This window comes from Limulus polyphemus, unplaced genomic scaffold (genome assembly GCF_000517525.1).
Source record: "Limulus polyphemus unplaced genomic scaffold, Limulus_polyphemus-2.1.2 Scaffold2019, whole genome shotgun sequence".
NCBI lineage: Eukaryota > Metazoa > Arthropoda > Merostomata > Xiphosura > Limulidae > Limulus > Limulus polyphemus.
Window position 1 is genome coordinate 60,640 of NW_013667629.1, and position 17,110 is coordinate 77,749.

At 34.2% G+C, this 17,110-nt stretch overlaps 1 protein-coding gene across 3 annotated transcripts in view; it reads left to right on the top strand.

The window, feature by feature from the left end:
• The first annotated feature begins 374 nt into the window (after window positions 1–374).
• LOC106465685 (E3 ubiquitin-protein ligase DTX4-like) overlaps window positions 375–17,110 on the top strand; it is a 31,289-nt gene continuing 14,553 nt past the window's right edge. For 2 of the 3 annotated variants that reach the window (XM_013925922.2, XM_022393606.1), the window contains exons 1-6: window positions 375–493; window positions 2,171–2,397; window positions 5,282–5,430; window positions 6,540–6,979; window positions 14,615–14,667; window positions 16,038–16,099. In XM_013925922.2, coding sequence (XP_013781376.1) covers window positions 2,190–2,397; window positions 5,282–5,430; window positions 6,540–6,979; window positions 14,615–14,667; window positions 16,038–16,099 — 912 coding nt within the window. In that variant the 5' untranslated portion in view covers window positions 375–493; window positions 2,171–2,189. The remainder of the gene's footprint in view (window positions 494–2,170; window positions 2,398–5,281; window positions 5,431–6,539; window positions 6,980–14,614; window positions 14,668–16,037; window positions 16,100–17,110) is intronic. The other variant, XM_022393605.1, reaches the window with a different exon arrangement.

Consider the following 17,110-nt stretch of genomic DNA (forward strand, 5'->3'; position numbering starts at 1 on the left):
AATTATATAGATATCGCATTTTCAATTATTTAAGTTATTTTGTTTTGATTTTTTAATAAATAGCTGCTGCTGTAGTTTAAGTTCTAGTTCTTGTGTGTGTTAGTTTATGTCAAAAACACAGGCTTGGAGGTATGATTTTGTTTGTCATGTTGATAATTACTGTCATAACCTCTCTGTTTTTAAACACTGATAAGCTTTAAGTCATCATTTGGGTTTTAAATCTTTCAAAACTTTTGATAGAGAGCTTTAAGATTTAAACTTTTACATTTCTATTTAATATGGCCAGTATGTATTTCTTAGCTAAAGTTTGATTTTGAAATTATATGATAATATTTGTAAATAGCAGATGGCGCTAGAGGTATTGTTCTGGTTTTGTTTTACGTTTGTGGTCGGGGAGGTTCTGACTTCTTTGGGAGGATGTCACTTTGTTATTTCTGTTCGTTTTCTGTTACAGTTACTACTTAATGGTGACAGTTACGATTATATAAATAAGGTAAAACAAATATATATTTACGTATTTTAATGTTATTATATTTTTAACGATATTGATCAGTTTATTTTAGACGCGTTGAAGCCAAGTGTAGCTTTTAAGCTGTTATTGTTAAAAGTGTTATTTAACAAAATATTTCAAAGTCGTGAACCACTTTAAAGTTAAAAATTGTTTAGATTTATATTTAAGTTAAACTTTAAAGCTGCGAAGTTGGGGAAATAGCATATTCTGTTTAGTACTATTAGTGTTACTAGTATTAATATTAATGTAATATAAGTTTTACAACACCGTGAAATTCACGCATAAATACGTCAGTTTTGTAATTTTATAACTTTTGCACTTGTCATCAATTGGTTCATTGTATTTCCATTAAACTTATACTGTACGGGTTATATATAACTTCTAATAGTTCTGTTTTTAAGTTGAAGAGGTATGTCACTGATCTTGTATTCTATATTTTAATGTCAGTCTTGTTCTTTGTGTTCCTTTGTTTTTGATATACATAAATGTAGTGTTGTTTCACTGCGTTACTATTTTTCATAAAGTTTTTTTTTTTTAGTTTCAGGTCTGTTAGGACATCTTTTTTTTTTGTGAAAGGCCATACATATGACCACACAAACACAAAATAATACTTTCAGCAAATGAAACAAAGATCTGTTTACAATTTTACCCAAATCCCTTTCATTAACTTTATTAGAGAATGTGAAAATTTCAACATTATTTGAAGTATTTAGTAATGTTTTTCAATATTTTCTATAAGAATTGTATTTCCTCAGTAGAAAGATAAAACTGATAATCTTAATTATCTTCTTACAAGTACATGTAATTTAGGTTTACATTAACCCTGTGTGCACAGGTAGAGGTCAAAGTGCATGTGCTACAACCTTTTTACAGAGTTCCATTCAACATGGTATTATGTATTTGATGTCAGAGTTATCGACTATTCATTTTACCCTACGTTGCTGATTTAGTGACAGTTTATGGTAGAGGAGAGTAAATACCAGACACAATAAACAGGGATACTGAAAAAAACTGTATGTAAGAATAGTAGAGGTTCTGCAGGTTATGCAAATTAAATATGCAAACTGTGTAGATGGAAGGTAGAAGGGGTAACGTGGATCATTGGTTTCATGCTTTGAACTTGTAGTCGAATGGTTACGAGTTCGAAACTGGCCAGCATTGTTGTGTTTTTATATTAGCTGGGGGGTTAACCTGCAATGGACTGTATATACTGTCCAGTGTGTTTGCTATACTGTCCAGTTACCATTCTTATCCATTTGTGCCACTTAAAACCGGAGTTCAAAAGCATCGGTCTTATGTGCCTTGCAGTTAATGATGAACAAAATTCATCACGTGAACATTAGCTTGCACATTGATAGTTGGGAATTGTAGACAACATTCCTTCTGTAGCACAAGGTTGGTCCAGTGGACTGACCCGTGCACATTTGGCTAACTCATTAAAGTCTTTGCATATATAAAGAAACTTAAGATTTAACTAAGGAATATTTATACAACTGAGAAGTGTTTTTATATTAAGTTACTAAATAATTGGCTAGATACGGTTGGGATTTTTCCCATTTTTTTAATTTTACATTTGTTCAGTTGGCTGACTCCAAATAAATACCAACATGAGTTTAAATAATTAATATTTACTAACAGATGAACTTGGACATTTTACAGAAATATAGGTGTATAGATCATGGCTACAGCTCAGCCCTGGAAAACTGTGGTGTGGGAGTGGATAGGGACAGATGGAAGATGGAAATCGTATTCACCCAAAGTTTCTCATCTGTTGGAAAAATCTTATGAAAATGTAGTAAATATAGTCTGTCTTGGAGAAGTAGAAAAAACTCTGAAACACCTCAGTGTCAACATGAATGAATTTGTAGCATACTCCGACAATACAGGTAGAGAATCTTCTGGAAAATTACGTTAATTTACGTGAGAATTTTCTAATATAAGAGCAATGCAAGTTAAAGAAATGCACAACAAATGTTCATTCGTGGAAGACTCAATCAGTCATTTAATTATTAAGATGAAATGTGTTGTGTAATTACAATTTGTGGTGATAACGTGTGTATTATGTATCTGTAAGACCTTTTACGATATATATACAGTAAAACTACACATTTTGTAATGATCAAAGTTAGTAATACCAACCATCTCATGTTCTCTAAAGACAAGCGTATATAATTTATTTTCAGGCATATTGTGTTACTATAGTAAGAGTGAAAAACACACAAAACTGATTTGTTTTATTATTTTTTTTTTTTTGTATAGTGAAAGGTAAAATGTTTATTATTAGTTACAGCTGACTAGCCATGATGATGGTAACTGTGTCTTGTAGGATGTTTACTGGATGTCTATGTTGAATTTCTTGGCTATGTGTTTGAGCTTTTGCTGACATTTTGCAGGTATTGGCAGTAAATGGTAGTAGTGGTAGTGTTTTCCTTATCTTTTTTTTTTCTGTTGTGGTCTTTAGGGAGTTTTTGATGGAAGAGGAGGTGTAACCATTTTGGCATTCTGTTTCTATGGCTGTCTTATCACAAATATTTTCTGCTCTCTTGTTTAAGTATTGGATAATACCACATTTTATTAAGGTTGGATGATAGGACTAGAAGTGTAGATATCTGTTCTTGTGGATGGGTTTTCTGTATACAGTTTGGGATGATTTTTCTCTCTTGTCTGCTGATGAGTATGTCAAGAAATGGTAGGCTGTTTTGTTTATTAAAAAACAATTTATTAAAGTTTATCTATTTATTAAAAATGGTGAATTGTAGTCATAAAGACAGTACAAGACTCTTGAAAACACTAAAGTCAGCCATTGAAGGATACACCATGTCAACTGGACACAAATTAAACTGGGAAAAAAACTAGAATCATTGACATAGACAAATTCTGGAAGGCCAGAAAAATTAAAGAATCCTTTTACATTAACACAGTAAAACCTTCACTAAACAGAGATTCTAGATTAGAGGTGAGCAACCTGAGGCTACCATTGGTTGAGTCTAAAGGAAGTCTCTCCATCAAACAGAAACATGAAGAAACCAAACAACTATAATATGCACTTCACAATCCACCAGAATACTTTAAGCACCAACAACACCGTACACACAACGACCTGAAGACGAAAGGTGAAAGACTTTCAAAACATCACCCTTATACTTGTGTTTCTACAACAGACAGTTGCCGTCCATTCTCCTAAATTTTATCACATTGATGAATATATTTCATGTGGTCTTTTAAACAATTTATATATTTCATCTCTGCCTGTTGAATATGCCAGTAATCCAAGTAATTATAAGCCTGTTAGTCTTACATCAGTGATGGGAAAAGTTTTGAAAGAGTGATGAAAGATGCTTTGCTAATTTTTTAACAAAGTTTAAAATTTTGTTGTATAGTTAACATGGTTTTACTAGGGGAAATATGAACTTACTGATATTTTGGTATTCTTTGAAGAGGTTACTTTGTATGTATATGAAAGTAAAGGCGTGGATTACCTTCAGATGTGTTGGTTGCAATAAAGTTAAGGAGGGTTTGATAAATATTTAAATTATTTTTTTTTAGTTTAATTTAGTGGATGGGGCAACCCTTTCTTGTTCTTAAATGTTATGTTAACTGGTACATTTTTGTATAATTCATTGCACACTGAGTGCCTCTTCCCTATTGGTTAGGGATGATGGATTTCTGGACTGACTTTTTACATTCCATATCCAATCTTGAAGCTGTATAAACAAACATTACTTCTATAATATATCACTTGCTAATCATTACAAAATAATCCATTGTACTAACATTTCTTAATTTTAACCACAAAGTCGTAAAGGGTTAAGAAAATAGCTGTTAGATTTTTATGGTACAGTAATTAGTATTAGTTTAATTCTAAATCTGTTCAGAGGTGAGCACACATTATAATCAGTGACTAGTTTCTGTTTTGTTTGCTTCTAATACACAGTCCATTAAAACTCGGGATTTTGTTTAAAACACATACTATTAATTAGAACAGTTACCAATATATGTGTCTGTGTAAAATATATATATACACCAGGTAGGGGGAATAACCTTAGAAATCAGATGTTAAGGGCAACTTGTATTAATGAATGCAAGTATATGTTGGTTTAAGAACTTTGCTACAAATAATCTTATTCATGTTTACTGGTTTTTCATAGATTAAAAATAAATGCTTAATTGATCTTCTAAGCCCCTGTTTTTTTGTTGTTCTTTTTACCTTGATTCATTGTAGCAGTAAAAATCAAAATCCCTTAATAATATAAATTGATTTTTTTTGACATAACTATCAAATGAATCTGAAAAACCACAATACATTGCTGTCAGTACATGTTGCAATAAACATAGCAGACTTTGCATAAATCGGTTTTTGCCGGATGATAATTAGATGCTGGAAAATACTTTGTGCTGTTGGAGACAAGAGTGAAATGGTGTGTTAATTATTACAAAATAATCCATTGTACTCATTTCTCACAGAAGGTTGTGGGATAGTGGCATATTTATTATCAGGATGTAGTTCTCTGTTCTCTCAAAGATTCAACAATAGTGACTTTTAAATATTAGAAAGAACTATGTTTTTTAAAATTCACACAAGGTCTTTATTTGTTGTACATATTAAATTTTTTGTTTATTTTGTGTCACAACATTTCACCAGGCTTACTGATTTCATCAGGTGAGGTACAAGAACTGAGGATAACGGTTTCATGCTCCAGTGCACTTTTTTTGCTAGCTACTGTTTTACTATGTAAGACCAATTAAAAAAACTTTTGTATTTTTATACAGCATTTACATGTCCAGTTCGTAGAAAGATTTACTCATGTGAAGGTCAAGAAGCTTCCGGTATTTTCTGGCAGTGGGAAGGAAATCATCCTGGAGAGTGGGAGATGTACAATAACGAGATGACTGATTGTATTGAAAATGGTTTCAAGCAGGTAAAACAAAATTTACAGAATTGTTTTGTCTGTGTTAGTGGTAGCAGAAAAGTCAATGTTTTCTGAAATTAAAGGTAACTTTAGACTAGTCTTAAATAGATGAAAACAAAATGTGAAACTGTCATATATAATAAACTTCTGAATTACAGATTACGTACTTATTATTTGGACTTGTTACGTTGGGGGAACTGTAATGTTAGAAAACATTGCACCAGTTTGCACAAAGGTTAGTGTTTATTTAAGGTAACACTATTTCAGTATTTCAAGCCATGGCATAGCAGCTCATAGAATGGCACCAAGTTTTAGCTAAACACTCAGTCATCTCTTGACCGATTTGAGATCTGATTACAGTTTTGTACTCAGGAGGCAAAACCCTTTTGATTGGTGTATTTGACTTCAAGGTCTCAAAGATAAATTTACTCTAATCCTATCTAAAAGAATTTCAATTTGAGGTAGGCTGGTAGAGATCCCGGTGAGTAAAAAAATCAAATGGGGGTATATATGCACCCCCACACTTGGTATTGCTGGACAAAAATATAGCTAATAAAAAGAAAAAAAAGTCTTATACCTTTTTTTTTTTACTCTAATCCTGCCTAAAAGAATTTCAAGTGCTACAGTTATTGAGGATTCCCTCTCGTTTTGTCACTAAAAGATTTAGTAATAAAAAACTCAATGTTTATTAATAAACTGCAGATATTGAATGGTGGATGGAAAAATGACTGATAACACTGTTTGTACTTATAAGTATGTGAGGGCTATTTTGAACTCCAACAGACTTTTAGCAGGTTACTGAATAGATTCTCCATTTTCTATCTCTCTCTCTCTCTTTGCTGATCTATTGTTAATGTTGAAACTTGTCTTCATTGATATTTCTGTCCTATTGTATCTTTTTTCTTTTTTATAAATTGTTTCTCATCATTCCATTGTTCTCATATCCTTTCAGACAAGAGTACATTGCCTTCCTATTTTATGTATCTTTTCTAGAAGACTTATTTTGGTTTTAGTTTTTGACATGATTTCTAAAAAGTATCATGATTTTATATATGTTGAAACAGTGCTAATAACATGTAAATAATTTTGATTGCTTTTATCCCTTTCTTATCTGTTAGAAATGGAAAAATATTGACCTTAGCAAATGGTTCCAAGGTAGTAAGTACAGTATAAGCTTCCAACGGATGCTTCAGTACAACAATATTACTGGATTTAAAAGAAGAGTAAGACGTATAGAAATGTCATCCTTTCCACAAGAGAAAGATGATGTTCTCTCCACTAATAGCGTTCAAAATGATTCACAAGCAGAAGAAAAACTGTCAACTCAGAATGAACTTAAAGAAAACAGTAATGGAACTGATTATTCAGATACTAGTGGGTATCCGGTTCCTACTACAAGTCTACGAGCCAAAACGGATCTAAAAAAGTGTGATTCTAAAAGTGCCTCGTGCAGTACTTCTTCTAAAGATGCGCACCTTCGAAATTGCAATGCTGTTCGGAATAAGAAGAAAAAAAGAGTCACAGCTGCAGAGATGATTGTTAAATCTGTGAAGAAATAGTGAGTATTTCAAAAATTTCAATTTTCAAATGTGTTTATCAAGTCTGAAAACTAGCCTTAAAAATTTGTGTAATTGGTGTATGTTTATTGAATACATTTGTGTTTTGCCGGCGTTAAACAAAAAATTAAAATTATATGAAATTTTTTGAATACATGATATCAATTTTATGTTACAATAAATAATGAGGGCTAGTTGTTCCTGACAAAAAAGATTTGAGTGTACAGATACAGGTTATAAGAGAACTATGCAAATTACAACTTTGCCAGCTTGTACGTTTTTGTGGAACATATAAGGGGACAGTGTAAGATGACCTTGAAACAGTGAATTATATTTAATAATGAGTATACATTAAGAGTAAAAAAAGCAGAAAAACTGATGTTTTCTGGTACAGCAAAAGGTAAAATCTTTATTACTAATTATAGCCGACTAGTTTCGGTTATCATCATTAGGGCTAGTGTCTACTTTAGGCACCATCTACTGTCTCTGTGAATAGCACTGGCAAGGCTACCTAGGGAATAAAGTTATGTGCATGTAAAATACACAAGCTGGATGCTCAGGATCTACCAGATTTTTAGTTAGGGTTTTTGTTAATTCCATGCATACAGGCCCAGGTCTAATATAATTCTGCTTGTACACAATGTGTGGAAAGTACAACATTATTGAAATTTACAAAAATTATGCCTTTATTTCTTTTAAACTCACTAAATACTGCCACTGAAATTGTTGTGAGACTTAGGGATTGTTGATCGATAATAGGGTAATCCATCATAACCTTGATATAAATCTGATGTACAAACACTTGTATGTGACTGAAGTACCATCTTGTAAATTAAAATGTCCAGTTAGTTAGTTTCACATTTCTACCACTTTCTGATCTACGTGATTATTGTTCACTGGGATTATCAAGTTATCTTTTAATGCAAGGTTTTATTGATACAACGTGAAAAAGCTGTGTTTGATCAAAATAACTCGGACCACCCACTTGGAACTCTCCCAATTCAGTGTTCGTACATTTCGTTTCTAGAAAGGAGTAAGCAGAGAGAATATTAACTTGATTCAATGTACATACTTTTAATCTCTAAATTATGTTGACTTTTCATATATGCTAAAACTTGTTTTAATTTTAGAAAGAATTATGAGAATGAGAAAACATGCTAAAACAAGCTTCAAAGTTGTTTTTTTAACTAAATAATTTCTTTCAAACTGTTTGGTTTGAAACAAATGTTATTAGACGAGTAGGAATTTCTGCATAAAGACTTCCAAAACATACTGACCTCCTCTCATACTACAGCTATTACTCGATTGCTAGGATTTCCTTCCTTTGCCCATCCAAACATGGGTCTAATTTTTTCTCGCTTGCTCCAGCTTTTTATTCCCCTCTTAATTGCCCTTGGCAATATCTTTCTTGTGACACTCTCCACCTACGTCAGTACACCCTTTATCCTAGTACTGTATATAAGCACCTCATTCAGATATTATATTTTTCTCAACAAAGCATTCACTGATGGGTTTCTTTGTACTATGACCGCTGGAGATACTTTGAGCATTCTTCATGTCACCTAGTTGGTTTTCATTTAAAAAAAACTTCGTATGGCAAGCTGATATACGTCATGAATTCCCGGATTTCTGTTTCCGGCACAGAGGCAAATCAGGTCTCTCCTATCCCACCTCTGATATCTATTATGCCACAACTGTTGGAGGGGGGGTCTCAATTGAGGCTGTCCAGGAACTAATTCATAGTGAGATGGAGACATATATTCAGTGATGTTTTTTCAGGGGGGCTCTGAAGCTACACTTGCGGGTGATCCTGGACAGAATTTAGATTCGCTTTTTCCAATGTCTTCCTTCATTCTGTCAGCTTCTCAGAAGGCCAAATTGGGATCAGCTACCTCTGGCTCTTTTTCTTTAGTGTATAGATCGAAAGTATGATGTTTTGAGCTTGCACCTTCCTTGACGGTGGAAAGGTCTGAGGGCAAATACTTAATTCTCCCTCCATCCCCTGATATTGCGGTTTATGCAGGGTGTTTTACTGCTTAGTTACGTGAAAGGACAGCTATGCCTTGTCTGCCACATTTGTCAGAACAACATGCTTAAGCTTACCACTGCCTTATAGATGTGTATTTAGACTCTCAAAGAATAGACCCGCTTTTGAAAATGTGGGGTTCCAGAAAGGAGTCTGTGGTCAACCTGAATAGATCACAGTCTTCTAAGATTCATCTTACCGTAACTACTGTGCTAAGACATTTATCATCCCTTCAATTTTTTGTCAGAAGCCTCTCGGTGATTGCCTCATCAATTTGATGATGAGTTGGGACCATTGTTAACAGCTACTTTGGTTCAGTTGTCAGCTTCAGCACTTTCCCTAGTCTCTTAGCTGGTATGTTGTTGGGATTTGTTTGGGTAGAGATGCATTGTTATAGAGCATTTGTCTACTGGCTGCTGCCCTCTATGAGTTACATGAAGCCCTCTTTCTCCAACCCTTGATTTTTGTGGGTGTTCCAGTGTCTTTGGAATCTAGGGTTGATGTCGCCTGTCTGCATTTATCCTTGTCATTATTGGCTTCTTGACTTTCCATGGCTACTACAGGGTGTCATAGTTCTGCCTTTATTTGAGTGTCCAACACCCAATATCAGCTCCTTGGTCTATTGGTACCAGAAATGTATTCCGCTTATATCCGCGTAGTTCCTTCACCTAGTTGGAATGCTGTCAGCAGCATCAGTGACTACTGTATGCCTTTAGGTTCTGTGGGGGCTTGGCTTGAAGAATTTCTGGATGTGTGGAAAACCTTTAACATTGATCCATCGGTACTACAGTGCCTTGCATCGAGATTAGTCATTCAGGTAGCATCTTCACCACCATTATCTACCCAACCTGTAGTGTTTCTGCTTCCTGCAGATCCTCAGATTTCAGAACTTTGTTCCAGGGCTATCAGAGGTTTTTTGGTCAAGGGGCAGTAAATAGTCTTCCCAGTTCTTCCAGGGTTTTATTCCCATCTGTTTGTTGTGCCCAAGAAGACAGGAGATGGACACCTGATCATCAATCTTTCTCATCTAAATCAATTCCTAGATCCTCCAAGGTTCACAGTGGAGTCATTCATCACTCTGCATTGACATTTTTTGCTTGGACTGTGGATGACCAAGTTCAGTGTCACTGGCATCTATCTGCACATATACATAAAGGAGTCATCCTGCCATTATCTGCATTTTGTGCACAAGGGTCAGGTGCTGCTGTTCAATGCTCTGCCCTTTGGACTAGCATCGGCACTATATGTGTTCTGCCAAATCTTACAAGCTTTTTCTCATCACCTCCATACCTTAGGCATGTACACACACTATTACATGGATGACTGACAACTGCTGGCACCATCTCATCAGTTGGCAGAATGTCACACCCAGATTATTTTTCAGAAGCATTGAAGGCAAGCTTTGTTATCAGAGCCAAGAAATCTATTCTTGCTCCAACATAATATATCATCCCTCTGGGTGTCTTTTTCATCACGTATCTCAATTGGGCTCAGCTGGCTCCATGCTATGGAACTGGCAGTCTCACTCTTAACCACATCTCCTTCTCCCACCGCATGGATGGTTCTTTCTCTTTTGGGGATGTTAACATCACTTGAATCCCTCATTCCTTTGGAAAGAGTGCACATCAGATCCCTTCAATGGTCTCTACACAACCTAGGGATCATAAACAGCAATTCACTGGATTCCCCAGTCTCCTTATTCAGGATCAACATCTTCAATTTTGTGTGGTGGTTAGTTTGGAACAATACTACGATAGGTGTTTCTCTGCCACCTTATCCAGAGATCCATCTTTTCATGGATGCCTTGCTTCAGGGATAGGGTGCATATCCCAACAGTCAGGAATTCCAGGGCTTATGGACAAACAACGAAGATTTCCTATAGAGCAATTGTTTAAAACTTCTTGCTGTTTAAAGGGTGATGTATCAAGTTCTGGACTGATTGAGAGGAAAAATTATAATGCTTCACTTCGACAATTCCATGGTGGTGTTTTATATTTACTGTCAAAGGGGCACTTGGTCCAGGTCACTTTGTTTTCATACCTTGGATCTTCTTTATTGAGCACACTCCCATCATATCATCCTACAAACTTGCCATGTTTCAGGGGTGATGAATTTGCTAACAGATTAATTGTCTTGACCCTACTGGATTCTCCCAACATAATGGATGCTGCATTGAATGGTTTGCCATTGGATTTACTTTCAGTTTGGGACACTAATGATCAATGCTTTTACCACTACTTGGAACACTCAACTACCAACTTTTTGGCTTCTGGTACTCCACCCTCAGACATTGGCAATAGATGCATTCAGTCAGGACTGGACAGGATTGCACCAATTCGTATGTTATCCAGAGCACTAGCTGTGATTCATTCAACTCCTTCTTGGGTTCTATTGATAGAACTAGATTGGCTGGCTCAACCCTGATTTCCACTTCTGTGGTACCTCCAGCAGTGCTCATCTCTTCCACTTTGGCCATCTCTGTTGAGGCAGCCACGATCTGATGTCATACACCCAGCCATCCTGAAACTCAAACTTTATTCATGTAGATTATGGGGTCCTTCGCATGATATCAGGGTTTAATTCCTAAGGTTACCATGTATCTGTCTCACTCTTTGTGTAATCCCATGATAGACATTTATCAACGAAAATGGTACATATGTCGACAGTAGAGGCAGACTGGGTGATATTGCTGTACTATGCTGGACTGCCACTCGTGGAATATCATGAGCAAAGCATAAGTGGATCCTGCCTATCACTGCTGATCAATAGATGGAATAAATCAAGGTCAGTTTACTTTTAAAAATTTAGGGAACTTGTTTAACCTATTGCACTGTTTCAAAAGCATTGTTCCTCAGGACTCTCCAATGCCCCCCCCCCCTTGTATCCTACTAGTGGAGCTAGAGAGTCCTTACCACATCTGGTTTCCAATCACTGGGGTGGTGAACAGAGGTTATTCCTCCAGAGTGTTCAAGTGAATTACCCCCACTCTTGGAGAAGAGGGTGAAGTTGGACCTGGCTGTTTTTTTATTATCCCAGCCTACTCATAATACCAGTTTAGATTTGAGGCTTAGCTATCTGGTTGGGTTGAGTGTGGCCCTTCTTTTTGATTTATATTGGTTCAGTATATTGTTCATGGAAGAGGGTCCATTGTCTTCTCGTAATTCTAAATATAGAGTGGTCCGATCCTGGGTCCTTGGTTGAGCACAGTTTGTTCCATGTCCTCTCCATAATTCTGGAGAAAATTGGACTTTTCCTTGTCCACGTGGTTGGGGAGCGAGAATGAGTGTTCATAAATTCAAACCAGATAAGTTCTGTTTCCTCAGGTTGAGTAAAGCATAGAGGACCCTGTCATTCCAAGTTTGGGATGTTGCCTTTCAGATTTCTTGAGGTTGAGATGATAGTTTATACACATTGATGTTGCTTACCTTTTCATTGTGAATCCGGTGGCTAGAAATGCATCGCCCCATAGCGATCCACATTGGTATCCATTCACAAGTATGTGTATATTGTGGTCCAAATACCCTAGCCACCAACATGGGATTTAGGGACCATAGCCTTATAATTCCAACCCCAAGCAGTGGAGCCTCGGCTACCTGGTTGGTGCCTGGCCAATAGTGATGATGGATCATGTCAAATTCCACCCCCAGTGCAAGAATTAGATTCCGGATGAAAAGAATACCAGATTGACATTGAACCAGTCTGGAAGAAGTGATAATAATATCTGAACGACGTGCTTATATACAGTACCAGGATAGAAAGCACATTGATGTAGGTAGAGTGTGTCATGAGACAGATATTGCCAAGGGCAGTTAAGTGGGGAATAAAAGACTGGAGCAATTGAGAAAAAATCAGACCAATGCTTTGATGGGTAAAGGAAGGAAACCCTATCAGTTGAGTAATAACTGTTGTGTGAGGGGAGGTGAGTATTATTGGAAATACATTTTCAGTTTAAGAATATGTTAACATTTAAATATACTGTTTTTGCCCAAATATAATGTACACTTTTTTTTCTTCCAAATATCTCACGAAAAATTGACTGTGTATTATATTTGTGCACGTTCAGTTTTGTTAGGTATTTTATTAGAAGCTACCACCAAAAATCATTAAAGCGCCATTGAAGGTTTAAAAAAATTACGTATCCAATGCGATGGATGAGATGAATGATGATGTTGTGCGAACCAGAAGAGGATGGAGAAAAGGTTCAAGGAAGGAAATCCTAGGAATCCGATGGTACAAACAATTCTAGCAATGATGAAGATTTTTGTAAAGATGATTGATTAGCTTAGTGTATTACCACATATGAACTTTTCAATAAATTTTGTAAAGTTGACTCATAAAAAATGTCAATGAAAGATTTCCAAAATTTTTCAGTACGTCTTGTACAACTGATGTGTGAAAAAACAAATTTTCTTCAATCTAAACTATCAATATTGGGTATACAAACAATTCTAGCAATGACGAAGATTTTTGTAAAGATGATTGATTAGCTTAGTGTATTACCATGTATGAACTTTTCAATAAATTTTGTAAAGTTGACTCGTAAAAAATGTCAATGAAAGATTTCCAAAATTATTCAGTACGTCTTGTACAACTGATGAGTGAAAAAACAAATTTTCTTCAATCTAAACTATCAATATTGGGTGCACATTATGTTTGGGCAAATACAGAATATTTTTAAAAGAGTTTTCTGTGTCATAATTTGACCCTATTTTTTATCTTTCCTATATTCCAATTTTATGAACAAAAATGCTTGACACCTTGTCTTTGTTAAGAACTGTTACATTTCCTTTTACTCTAAGATTATCGTATTGTTTTCTATCGATTTTAAAAAATCTGGAGAATTTGTTTTCAGACTAGGCCTGATATTAAATAAGCAAGGGAACTTGGTATTTGGAAATTTTTTAAAAAAACTTTGATTTTGATCATTTTATGATATGTATAACTTAACTGGCATTGCTAAGAAAACAAAATTCTATTGTTATTGTTTGTATAGTTACACTAAATATTGTTGTGCACAAATTAGTACATGGACTAATTACAATGAGCTTTATTTTATAAGAAATAATACTTTTAACTCTTATTTGTTTCGTGAGAATCACATCTCGGACATTTGAAACTAGGTGTACAGCCTTAATGCTTCATTTAAATTTTGTTGCACGGAGAATTTTTTTAATATTGGATGTCCTTGAGTTAATGAAAACAAATGAAAGTTTGACTAAATGAAGTTGCCGCATATCTGATTGCTTGAGTTATGTTTGGATGTGTAACCATACATATGATATTGCATGATTACTTGAGTTCTGTCTGTGTTTAACTATTTATGTATTGTTGTTGCATTATTACTTGAGTTCTGTCTTTGTGTAACTATATATGTGTATTGTCATCGTATTATTATTACTTGTTCTTTCTTTATGTGTACCCATAGGTGGTTTTTTGTTGTTGTTGTTGTTGTCGTCTTATTCACATCTCACAATCTCATAATTTAACATTATTTTCCTTAATGATGTGTCATTATTGCAACAACAAACAAAAGTTGTTTATGTCACTAAAGAGTATCGTCAGTGTGTGTTCTGAATGTGACCTTTATTGAGTTATGTTTTCTTTTACACAGTCAAAATGAATACGACTCAAGAGGGAGCCAAGATGTTTCTTTTATCAATAACGGTATGTTAAAGATAATTTTGCTTTATAACTTTAACTTTTTATATTGTGTTTCAAGCAATCTGCTTGGCATCTTTTTTATAACATAGATCAACACACACTTCAAATCAAAAAATTAATGTTGACGACCAAGTCATCAAATTACTTTGCTCTTTTTCACAGAAAGTTTTCAATTTCAGTTGAAAATGATATATTATTGAAATATGTTGCACATTTTTTCATTATTATTATTCAAAGGTTCATTTTTATCCAAAATTGAGAGTTTCGTAAGAATATTAATCTTTTAGTCAGAAAAGGAAATTATTACACAATAAGCTTGTGTATGATTTTTTGTGCCCATTTGAAAAATGAAACACACAGAATTGATACTTGAAACTGTTGGTACTTGGTGAAACTCCATAATTACAGAATTGAGGAAAAAAAAACAAAGACAACTGTACATACTTCATTTATTAAAGGCCATGGTTTTACAAGTAAAGACATCATCAGCTGCAGACTAAAGCTGGAAATTAAGGAAAAATGGATTCAACCTTTGCATCCCACCTTATTGAAACTGAACACCAACTTGATCCAGAAAATAACTGAAAAATTTTACATATATGTAAGAAAGGTAAAAAACTAGATGGTCTGGAAATGTTTTTAAATACATAGAGGTCCAAAAACAAATTCAGAAAAAGTTCTAAATGACAAAACCAAATTAAGCTCCACTTCACTTGTCTCATAGTGAATGTCAAGATTACTTCCGGTTATTTGGTTAAACTATATATAAACCTGTTTACAAACCATTTCAGTCTGTGCCTGATGATGCCTTAACTGGCAGAAACATGGTCATGAATAAATGTGAAACGTACAATTGTCGTTTTTTCTACCCTCAATTCAGTAAAACACACATAAAAGTTAAGAAAGAATGCCTGCAGATTTGAGCAATTATATTTGCCCTCCATGGTATCATTATGTTTAAATTTGTTCATTATTGTTTATTCCCAGTCATCATTAAAGCTGGTGTTCATGTTTCTGAGAGTTGAAAACCCCAAAGTATAAAAGTACAGATTATTTAGGTTCCAGTTTATTTTCATTTGAAAAATTGTCAAAAATGTAGATAAAAAAAAATGTCACCTTTTCTTGTGTTTGGTACATGTATTTGTACTTCATGTCCAAGCCAGAATGAAACCATGGCATTTTGACTTAGATGAAAATGTTTTGTTTTATTTGAGCATTGCAGAACGAGAGTGAAATTTATATAGATCATAATTGCCACTTTTTCTTTAAATATTATAGTGATTTCCTTGATAATGATCATCTTGGTTGTAGGGACAAATATGAAAAAACTAACTTGAGTGTTGTTTTCTTTGTTTGTTTTTTGCCTGAACCAGATGGCGCCAGTGAAGTAATTGATCAGTTTTGTAAGGAATTAACCATTAGCATTGAATCAGAGGTAAGGGTTTTTTTCATTTTGTTTACTCAAATGTTTTTATCTGTGCATACTGTAGCAGATAAACTTGAGAAGATTCCGTGAAATAATTAAATAATTATTTTAATTTCTCTGTTGATGTTTTTAAAACCATTCTTTGATATATGTACATAATCACAAGAAAATTACCTTGTAAGTCTTGAATATCATTTTTATAATAATTATAAAAAAATAACTAAAAAAGGCATTCCTAACATGAAGTCCTGCAGTAACCAACCCAAAATATAAACCAAACAATTCCTCACCCTACAAAATACAGGTTTAGGTACCAAATTCCTTTTTCTGTTTCAATTTGTTCTTGAGTATTGTCAGTATTGGAAAATCCCAGTTTTTGTTCTGTACTAATGAAAGCGGTTTGACCTTAAAAGTTTTGCTACAGTCACCAAAATTTAATCTATTTGTCTTAAGAGATACTTGGTCTTTATACATAATTTGACTAAAATCACATGAAAACTTTTCAAATGATACTGGTCATACACACACATGAGTGAAAACACTACCTCCATCACAGGCTAGTGATAATAAAAACATTACTGCTGTCCATCAAGAACTTGGAATTTTTTTAAATTTGTATTATATTGCCACTGAGTGACCACACTTGCAAGCTTCCATACATAATTTTTATATGTGGTTAAGTTTCAAAATAATTTAGACACAGATAGTTCTCCAGCTATTATATAATAAAACTCAACAGTTAAAAAAAACGACAGTACCAAATGTAACAAAGTATATTTTGTCTCAAAAGAAGAAACGTAAATTAGTAATTAAATTTGTACTTAATTTCCGTGGTGTTATGTGATTATGTCCACTTGTATATTTAGTTTTTGAGAGGTTGAAAAGATTGTACTGATTGATAAGTACTATGTTTAAACCTCATCATGATACACTTCAATGCAATATAAATTTAGACGGGTCAAAGGCCATGTCATCACGTTTGTTAACTCGCATTCAAAATTTTATTGAACTACTATTTCA